The sequence below is a fragment of the Cryptomeria japonica genome, chromosome 4 (genome assembly GCF_030272615.1).
Source record: "Cryptomeria japonica chromosome 4, Sugi_1.0, whole genome shotgun sequence".
Taxonomy (NCBI): Eukaryota; Viridiplantae; Streptophyta; class Pinopsida; order Cupressales; family Cupressaceae; genus Cryptomeria; species Cryptomeria japonica.
The window spans coordinates 82,976,841-82,988,297 of NC_081408.1; the positions used below are offsets into that span (position 1 = coordinate 82,976,841).

The 11,457-nt window shown below is 34.2% G+C and overlaps 1 protein-coding gene across 1 annotated transcript; it reads right to left on the reverse strand.

Moving 5' to 3' along the window:
• Positions 1-1,855: 1,855 nt before the first annotated feature.
• Positions 1,856-7,826, reverse strand: LOC131037033 (tubby-like F-box protein 5). The gene is made up of 4 exons (XM_057969068.2): positions 5,953-7,826; positions 5,554-5,641; positions 3,083-3,218; positions 1,856-2,938 (listed from the first exon to the last, which is right to left on the reverse strand). Exons 1-4 carry the CDS (start codon positions 6,310-6,312, stop codon positions 2,266-2,268), a joined length of 1,257 nt encoding a protein of 418 aa, XP_057825051.1. The 5' UTR covers positions 6,313-7,826; the 3' UTR covers positions 1,856-2,265.
• Between the last annotated feature and the right edge of the window lie 3,631 nt (positions 7,827-11,457).

Below are 11,457 nucleotides of genomic sequence, written 5' to 3' on the forward strand. Positions count from 1 at the left end.
CACGTCCAGACTCCTAACTTACACTGTCATAGCCGCTGTTGCTTAATAGCTCTGCAAACTCCTATCTTGATACGTACAACAGTTTTCCCCTCCTAGATAATGGAAAACGGAAGAACCGAAAAAACTTCACAAATTGACCGTTGCCAAAAAAATCCCAAGGATTGTTTCTTGTCACTATTTTATCATATATAATAAGTTGCGTAGTAGGATAATCAGGAACATAAATGCACATTCAGTCAAATGTAATGCAGAGCAGCATGATGTCCAAATTGCCCGCAATACATTTCCACATTTAGCTTTCTATGCAGTAAGCAGATAATTCATCTCCCAGAGTACATTTTAACTCTTTTTGAGTAGTTCAATCAGAGACAACCAGGACATAAATTATGATTTTATTTAGCTTGATGACAAGTTAAGTTTATCAACTGTCATGATAAATGACAGCAACTATGTCCATTTTGTAAGGTGATTCAGGCCAAACCTGATGGGTTGTATCAGTTTCAAAAGGCAAACAACATCATTTTAGATTTAATTATCACACTCTATGATCCACCATCAGGATGAAGAGAGTCAAATAATGGATCATGGAGTATGATCCGAAAGGTTGGTGCAAAAATCTTGTACACAATTAAATCCAGAAACTGCATTCTTTTATTTATATGATGGATTGTGGAAATCTCTTATAGAACCAACATCACATAAGTTTCGTCCTGCGACAATGTAAGTGAAATGTTTTATTTATCAGTAAAAGAACTACTCCGGGGTTCAGCCAGCTGAATTTACAAACCTTTATACATAAAAGCACATTCACAGGCACAATCATCAGGCTCTAAAAGAAAACGATACAGGTTTTAGGTCTCAAATAGAACATCGGGGTAAAGATTTTTTTGTTTCAAGTGCAAGGTCTTCCCTGGAGAATGCTTCCATTGAGGAAATCAACACCTAAGCCGCATTGGAGATCTGCTCATGAAATTAGAGTATAACTGCAAAAATGTGACTGAAACCCCACTAGTTTACCATAATACACATTAATCACTCCATTTGAACGCCCCTATGATAGTGTGAAAATAACTTGACAAACAAATGATGCTCAATAGAGACTTTCTCCGTAAGAGGCAAAAAAAAGGAATGATGCTGCTCATTGACAGGTGAAGCACATGCGCTCATTGAGATCTGACCATCCACAATTACATACAAGTCAAATAATACAGAAAAGCGAAACCCCGCCAGCAAAGCTATCACAGGAATTGCACTCTTTGTTGCTCATCGATTGCCTTACAACCCATCATTACATACAATTTTACCATATGAGGCTGCTGTAGGACGGGCCCATTAAAGAAAGGAGCTCCAGACTATTTAGGGACCATTGGCGCTAAGAGACAGGGACCCGCCAATTCAGCGGGCCTCAGCTATACCTTATATGGGTTACTGTGCATATTCTGACAGTGCCATGCCTTCAAATTAATCTTTTCATAAGGGACAACTCCAGACACATCGATATTCAGGATAGAATTTTTGCCTGCCACTACTACGTTTTCAAGTGTACTTAATACCATTACCATGAACAGATTGTTCATTGCGACCCAAAAAACTATTTTTGAGCTGACTTAATTTTATTAACAATGGTTGCATAAAATTTCCTCGTGCAATTACCTTATCTTGTAAGCTTCCTCTTAGAGTAAAATTTAAGGGATTTTTTAGTGAAAGTCATAGTCGATCCCTATTTATACAAATTTTAGTCGTCTTACTCAATATTATTATAAGCCAATCACAACATACAATAGTGCACCACTCCTATCATTAAGATCATAAGGATGCAAATCAGTTTGGAAACAATATCACCTTTAACCAAGAATAAATCAAAAGATGGGTATAGTTCTCTATAGGTGCAACAAGCAGTACAAATGATTAAATACCCCAGTTTGAAAGAAACTGCTTGGTAGCATCTCAAACTCGTCAGTGCCCTGGGTTCAAGCAAATACAATTTTCTCAAATCAAGGCATAGCAGCCAGTAGTTCTGTATTTACTTTATTTTTTCAAGGGCAAAAGTTGCAGAAACACAAAGTGGTATTTCAAAGGAGCTGCCTGAGTGATATTCCTGTCCCCTGAAACCAATTCGAAAATGCTCTGAATCCAAGAGAGGATTTAATCGCACCTGAAAGCCTTGTCAGCATTTTAAACTTGAAGAATTTGTTTATCCAAACTTTCACCCTAAAATACTTCTTTGGATCAATGAACTCCTTGAATGAGTGCGGGCAAATTATATCATTCACAAGCTAGTTTTGTGTCAAAGCTGCTTAGACATATAGCAAAGGCCTGGAAAGCTGATAGGGGGTAACGATAGTCCATGGTAAATATGTCTTTGCCGATCTTCCCAAACTGAAGAATGACTTTGTCCTGATCAGCCTGTGTAATAGTCTGTGAAGGTTCGACAGCTGCAACAAGCTGAAAGTTTTTCACAGATGCTACTGTGACCCGCCCTCTGAAATTAAGGCACCAACACTGTAACTGTTCGTGCCATCTTGGAGCCTTGTTTTTCAAGACAAGAGGTCCATCTTTGCTGAGAACATTGATCGCAACTTCTGATAAGTTTGAGCTGCTGAAATCCACAAGTGGCTCCTTCAAATGGGAAGAGAATGACATTGAAAAGGAATCATCCAAGGAATGAGGAAATTCTGTGGGTGTTGGTGCACACCCTCCAGCCTGAATAGATGAAACTGGAATAGAATGCATTGTGCATTGCATTCTTCTTGGTCCTCTAGTACCAAGTACATTAAACTCATAAGCAATGTTTGCAATGTTATAGTTTCCTGCAGGTACTTTTGGAGATACTTGTTTGGAATAGAACCTCCGACTTGAACGAGTATTTGACACTACTGCACCACTGTGAGGAGGTTGACTATCAAATATTGTGAACTTTGTACCCAAGAAGTTTGACCTACAAATATTCAGAGGCAACAAGTGAAGATCAGTTTGTAAACATGATCTTTGCGGTGTCAGAAAAAGCACAAAGCATGAATTATCAGCATAAACAATTGAACTTGAAAAGTAAGAACTGAAATCCTATAAGGTATTCTCTCACCTCAGTTTGCCCACATATGTATTACTTGAACGGGAAAAGTCCTCCGCAGTCATAGAAATTACATAATCTGTACCACCTGTGGGGCGTCTAACTTTTTTGGCAGCAAAGAGAAATTTGCCATTTTCAACAATCAGGCCTGCAACATGCACAAGCATCAAACAGAATGTCAAACATGACTCCAGACTCTTGTCCTATTAAATCAAAAGAATTTCCATGCAAACTAACTAAAATGTTTCTTAGGCACAGCTAATGGAGAAATACTGCTTATATTTGTTTCTGCTTTAAAAATTCACTAGATATAGCAAACAGTAGCATATCAGGATACTGAATGATGCACAAAATTTCCAATAAATTATTAACATTTAAAATGAATCTAAGACTTACCCCTCATGTTGATTGAGAATCATAAACTCACATTTATGATTTCACAAAGTCCATCGTATGTGAATAAATTTAAGACAGAATGTTTTATCATCATAATTGACTTGAACTGAAGGCTCATTTAAGAAGGAAATTTTCATCATCATAATTGACTTGAAGTTCAGGCTCTAGTAACTCGAATTCCCTCGAACTCCTTTTGTCTATGGACATTAATATGCTTTCTTTCTTAATGTAGTTTAACTAATTGCAGTACAAAATGCAGATTTACGGATTGAATTGTAACTATCTTGACCCAATTTTTTATATTTATAACCCCACTGCATGCATGAGTCAAACTAAAAACGGCTAAAAGAACAGAGGAAAATACATGAAAGAAATCATCACTTACAAATGCACCAAGTTGTCCAAGAAATGACAAAGGCAACCTTAAACTATAAGGGTTGAACTTTCAACTTGGCATGAAAGATTTAAACTGATGAATTAGCAAGCCAAAGCAATAGATAGTATACATCCTTCCCCAAAACAGAAGTAAGTGCAGCAAATTTTAGAACAAGGCTGTAGATAGAAACTGATCAAAATATATAGCATTCTTGACACCTAAGTTTCCATAACCTAATGTTAAAAAGGTTAACAGTTCTTGCTGTATATCATCTTCTAGGGAAACGGCTATCCAGGCCCTAGGATGCACCAATGCATAAGTTATGGTGTATGAGAGTAACTTATGTATTGGTGCATACTAGGGGCTGGAGTGCCATTTCCATCTTAACTTATGCATTGGTGCATCCTAGGGGCTGGATAGCCGTTTCCATCTTCTAGACAACCAAGTACAAGACAAAAAATTATTTAGAAACAAATGACATTAAAAAGGTTACTAGTTCTTGCTGTATACCATCTTCTAGACAATCAAATACAAGAAAAAAAATTATTTAGAAACAAAGGTAATAAAGATTGAATATGGACTCAAAGCCTAAATTTTTCCACTGAACATCAAAGTACCCATAATGCAATGGTAAACCATGCGATGCATTTACAAAAACAACATTTCTAAGATTTCACATATTGCTGTTACAAGCATTACTCATGCTCCAAGAAGAAAGTTTTGCAGCTGAACATCGTCCATATGGAAGGGACAAGTAACTGACAAGATAACACAAAAAGACATTTGAAATTCTCATAATAAAGCCTTGAAGCATCTTCTAGACAAGACCGATACCAGAAAAATAAATATATATTTAAATATAAGAGGAGTTAATAAAGATCAACTTTAAAGTCCTAAGTATTTTTCAACATCCATTAACGTAGACCTCGTACAATTGCAACCAAGCGATATATTTGCATATGTGGCTCTTCTCAGTTTTTAACCTATTGCTTTTACAAGCATGCACAAATAATCTATGAAGAAATATTTACAACTGAACATAGTCCATATCGATGAGCTGAGTAACTCAATAGACAAAACAAAAAGGACATTTAAAATTCTTATACTAGACCCTGAAACTACTGACCCAAATCATAATGAAATTCACACGCAGCAGATAAAGGAAATACAATTCAATGCAAACACAAGCAGCAAAATAAAACATAAAGCTGAACAAAAATAACAAGCCTCACACATAAACAAAGTCAGTACTTATGAGATGAATCGTGATTCAGAAAACAGGCTTAGTAAATTCCAAAGATATTTTTGACATGCCACAAAAGAAAAGCCAGCAAATTCGAAAACTCTAAGAGAGGGAAGAAAGAATTAAGGAAAAAGATTGACTCACACAAAACCACACGATAAACAGGCACCATCTTAAAAGACGTGTGACATGGACAAGGCCATCAGTGGAACTACCATTTGTGAAATGTAAAAATCAAATAGTTTGGTTGCCCTGATCTTCTGCCAGACTTGAGAAGTGGGATATACCAGCATATGCAGATGGAATAAGAATTCTATAAACTATAAAACAACAAATGACTACACTGTTCGAGAGATTTTCCCTCAGAGTTAAGATGAGCTTCAAAATCTAATATGAAAAATCATAGGCACAAGAACTGCCTTCAATGTGAATGAAGTATTTTGAAATAGGTTAGAAAAACAAATTTACCAGGACTTAAACCAAGGAACAAGTGGTACGTAGAGGTCCCCCGGTCTCGTTTGATAAAGCATTGTATGGGTGCATCACGCGGCCCAGGCTGTAACAAAATAAAACAAAGACGAGCACATTAGGAATGCCCAATAACTGCAGAAAAGCAAATTTAAACAACATCAATTAACAGAACGAAACGGCACGAATCGGAAAATATAGCTTATATCATGTTTAAGATTCCAATTCATCTCGAGCTGGAATCTGCTAATAATACAAAATTTTAGTTATTAACAATCAACAACAAAACGCTGAAATGGAACCAAAAAATCCACCTCCAAACAATACCCAAATTTAGATGAAATAAAATGCAAAAACGTTGTTTTCTCTTGATTTAAAAAGCCTAAGATGAATGCCCACCTGCTTCAATGATATGGGAAAAGTAAGTTTTCCACATTGCTCTGGCGTTTTGACGATTTCTTTGGTGATCTCCCTCCATGATTTGCACACCCCAGCACATGCAACCACATTTTTCCGAGAGGGCCATGTTGCCTCACTGGCATCGAGGCGGTGAATCACATCATAGAGTATTTCAGGGGGTAGATTGGCCCATTTACTCTGCTGAACAAAAAGAAACTGGCACTGCGATTCGCTTACAGTGCTGTTGGACCTTGCTTTGTGCTGCTGCAAAACCCTCAGGTCAAAACTTCGCCTTCTGGATATATTACCGATCCCGTTCCGCATCTCCTTGATCTCCCGCACTATGCTTTTGAAAGACATGTTGACTTCACTATTATTTTCTCTCCTTGTATAAAGGATTTGTAAACAATAGTGAAAAGAATTAGAACTGCCGCCTCCTCAGGAAAAGAAAATAAAATATTCAAGGAATCTATATTATGTACTGAATGCAGATCGGCTCAGAGAGAAATCTTCTGAATGGATACAAAGATCCATATTTCCAGATCAAAGATACCCAGTTTTGAAAATTATAAAGCCCCTTAATTCAAAGGGCTCGAAGGTAAATATACAAACTTCAGTGTCACTGATCAGAACAAGAAGCAGTCAAAATTACATAAATGGCCTAAATTTCATTTCTTTACAGAGAGCGGCTCAAGATACTGAAAGACAACTCGTAGGAGCACGAACTTTTGACAACCCCTCAAATGCTCAGATACTTGACCAAATAAATGCAAATATCAAACAAAACGGGTCTTTTCCTCTATTCTTTGACCTAAACTATCGCTCTACTACAAAGCCTTTAGTTTCGTACCAAAAGAAATCAATACAATCCTCTGGAACCTTCGTTCTTGCCAAAAGCGGTACAAAAAAATTTAGCCTTTTCTGATCAAGGACTAAATCCTCTGAAATTTCTGCACCGCTTCTTAAATTTCTAGATTTTCTTCCCGGAAAATCTCATTCCGCTTCAAAACACTTTCTTTTTGCCAGCGGCGACATAAAAACTGCAAAATCCTTCTTTTCCTTGCTGAAAGTAACACACAATCTTCAAAATCCTTCGTTTTCTTCCCCAAAATCAGCAGAAATAAAATATTAAAATTCCTCCGTTTTCTTACCGAAAGCAACACAAGATCTCAAAGCCTTTTTTTTCAAACTCAATCTTTCCAAATGTCTCTACAGCGGTTCAAATTTCTACATATTTTTGCCGAGTAGTCTCGTTCTTACTCACAAACATCAACTTCTTCCCAAAAACAGCGAAAAGGACGAAAATCCTTCTTTCTAGGACTAAAACAAGGGAAATGCTTCGTTCTTAACCAAAACAAGCAAAATCCTTCGTTCCTTTGACCAAAACATGCACAATCCTTCAAATTTTTTGTCACAGCAATCAAAATCCTTCGTTTTCTTTTTGCACACTCTAAATCCTCCGTTTCTTCCACCAAAACAAGCCAAAGCCTTTCCCTCCACCCTTAAAAACAAAGAAAATTTCTAAATTTTCCCCTCAAACCCTATATCTTTCTAAAAATCTCCACAGCCCCTCAAATTTCTTCATTTCTTCGCAGGAAAAGAAATTTCCTCCAGATCTTTCGAATCCATCAAAAAACAAACACAAAAAATTAAAAGAAAGGAGAAGCACACGATCAAATTCACGTTTCTAGGAAAGAAAAAGTAATGTCAAACAGAGAATTTATTTCTGCAACATTCAAACGTTCGAAGACATTAATGAGTCTCACAAATTTGACGTTCGTCCATGCAAAAGGGCTTCTGCTTCATTATTTTGACCGTCGTCTGCCGGACTCCAAGTCCGCCTTAAATCGAGTTGAATTAAGACAGAAATTAATAAAATATCTTATTTCGCTGATTTTTCTATTTTAAAAACAAATTAAGATAGAAATTAATAAGTTATCCTATAGGGTGAATTTTTTTTATTAAAAAAATTAAGACAAAAATCGAATAAAATATCCTGATTTTTTCTATTTTTGAAAAGCTGTGGGAAACTTCCTTTTTTTACTCATCGTTTTCAGGACTTTGTCCGGAAAGACAACATAAAGAAGCAGCCTTGATACCTTTACACAAACTCATTTTATTTTTTAAGTTTTTTTTTTTATTTTCATTTTCTTGGCAAACCTCCTGTTGCTCCCCTCCTAACCTCAAGCCTTGGATTAGGGATGCTTTGGTAATCTTTTTGTTTTTGGGCTAGGATAAGGAAACAAGCTCACATGTTCTAACTTCACTCAATAGAAAGGGAGAGGACTTTTTCTTTTCATTCGATTTTAAGATGAGGGCAGACAGGGAGAGACAGGGAGAGAGGGGGAGATTCTTCTATATGATCAATAAGAAGTCAAAAAGAAGGAGAAGATTTTCCTGCATAAGAATGGTGTATAAGAATAGAACGTTGATGTAAAAGTAACTAAAGGCATTAAGTTTCCATGACCTATTATAGTTTAGTTTGATGATTTTTTTATTTGACTATGTTAGACTTTTTACCCTTCCGCCCTGAAGTTTCTACGATCCATTATAGTTTAGCTTGATGATTTTTTGATTTGGCTATGTTACACTTTTTACCCTCCCGCCCCCTCCTCTTTTCAGTCAACCTGATCTGCTAACCTTTTTTACATTTCTCTTTTCTACTTCTCACCCTAATGATGGATGATGGAGCATGATCTGAAAATGTTGATGGAAAAAAATCTAACATAATCAAATCCAAAAATCATCAGACTAAAGATATAAAAATATTTGCACATCTAATTAGCAAGGGATGAATCTAGAGCTTGGCAAACCTAACAGCAAAGGACTCTTCTCTAATTCTTAGGTGCCACATTCCTCAATTCAACTTTGTAGATGGAGTTTTATATTACTAAAATATCTCTTAGGCCTTAAACTAATGAGGCCAAATTCAAAATAATGAATCTTTAGAAGATGAAATTAGGATCCTGAATGTTGTATGCCTTCTAGGTCTTAAATGGTGATCTTGTCCCTTATACATACTTATACATATATTAGAAGGTGAGGTTCTTCCACAAATGATTATGTTTCTTTTAGGTCCTGATAATGATCTTGTCCCTTACACATATATTGTGTTGTTTGTTTTTCTTAAATCATCAATTTTATACATATAATTTTTTTTGAAGAAAATTTGTATTAATAACAAAAAGAATAAAATACAAAATTGTAATATAGGGCTTCGGCCCTAGCTCATCCGTTCGTGGATCGCAACTTAAGGCGTGGGTATGCTCCTCATGGTCTTGAGTTCGAGTCCCCGACTGTGTTAACTCTGTGTGTGTTGCTACCTTGTGAACAGGTCGTACACACTGAGGGATTAGTCTCACTTCGGCGAGGACACCTCTAGATTCCACAATAGTGAATATATAAAAAATTGTAATATAACTTGTTGTACAAGGAATAGCAAAGCATCACTTGCAAAGCAAATATCACTAGAATACAACAATGTCATTGACGAACTAAAAAGAATCTTAAAACCTTTCAATCCACATTTCCGCTTCTTTTAATTTTACTATTTAGTGAAGTACTAATGGTAAGAAACCTAAAGTTGAATATGATTCTTATATTTTCTATGTCACATTACTTCCTACCCATAAGAAGAAAAGTTACAAATATAATTGTGGTTATAATCATGTTTTATACAGCTTTACTTTTAGTGGACTTCCATTTTATTCCATTTTATAAGGTCAAGATTTATTATTTATAAAAAAATTATTCAAAACTTATGATTTAATGAAAAAATTTACTCAATCTAATTGCATATGCATAATGTGGGGCCTATAACTATACTAAACAGTTTGCTCCATCATTGTATGAACACTCTCACATTTAGTTATGAATCAACCTTACTTATCAATATGATGACATTTTTACCAACGATGTATATATAAAACTTGAAATCTTGTGCAACTAACTTTTGGTTTAATATCCATACATGATGTAAGACCTATTACTATATTGAATACTTCCACTCAACCATCTTTTATAACTATCCATACATCATATTATGAAGCCTTACCCATTAATGCTAATTTTAATGATAGTTTTTTTAGCTTTAATATAACTTTGTTATTAATTTTAATAAGTTCAATTATATCTTGTCTTATTCTACTTGTCATTTTGTAATAGATTTGTTTTTAATTTCATCCCCTATATAAATTCTATTATAATATTCAACATTTACACTTTATCATTTTATTTATATAGTGAATTTTTTTAAAATCGACAATGATAATTAATTAAATCATAAATATTAAAATTTGTATAATAATTTTATAAACTTAAATATTTTTATTTAAAATTTCATAATTGTTAAAAGAAACTTATTAGACTATTGATTATTATCAAATATTTTCTAAAAGCATTCATTACATTTAGTAAGTTAAATATTAAAATGACATTTGTGTTACATTCTTAATAACTATATAAAAAATAAGATTAGAATTAGATTTCAAAACATTGTTTGGAATCAAAAGGTAAGTCCATTAAAAAATTATGATATTGATAGATAGTTATAGTCATTTGGTGCATGAAATTTCCATAGTCCATGATGATTATCTGATAGCTTCTGGATTTACCTATGTGAACAATTTTTTCATCAACGTTTTCGATCATGCTCCATGTTCCATCATCGAGATGAGAAAGCTTGATTTTCTCTTTTCAAGCTTTCTCATCCTAATGATGGATCTTGGAGCATCATATGAAATGTTGATGAAAAAATTGTTCACACAAGTAAATCCAAAAGCCATCAAGATAGTTATACTCATGTTTTATACTACATAGAAGAAAAAAGGTTACAAATATAATTCTATAATTGAAGAGGACATAGCTACATAGAAGATAGATAGTTGTAGTGCAAGTATAATTGAAATGCATCTTTAACAACATTATGATATAGATATTGAGTATCATATGATATTATGAAATTAATTTTTATTTTCACAAGATTAACATGAGATAAGAAAATTTTATTCAAGTAAAATTATTTTAGCGAAAAGGTTTAAGATGGATATGGAATTTTTATAAAAATGTTGATGTAAAAAATTCATGCAATTACATTCGAAGGTTTTTTTTGTTTAACTCATGTTAGACTATAGAAATATAATACCTCTTCTATAATCTTAACAAGGTACATTGACTTAGGGTGTATGCTCATGTCTAATGTATACATGTCGTTCAAATAAACATTTCACAACACTTATTAATGTGTTCACTCAATCTCATTTTGATTATATGTGAAGTGAAGCTTATTTTTCTCTTTTCATCACAATCCTTGATATTGTCCTTAAGTTTAACATTTTTATTTGTAATAAGAAGAAAATTTACAAATGCAACTTCAACAAATGTTGGTCAATAGTAAATACATCAATAGATGGAATGAGTTTTTCACAGTCCATAAATTTGAATGCCATTTTTTAAAAAATTAAATTGTGTATAGTTTTTATCAACATTTTGAATCACACTCAATGA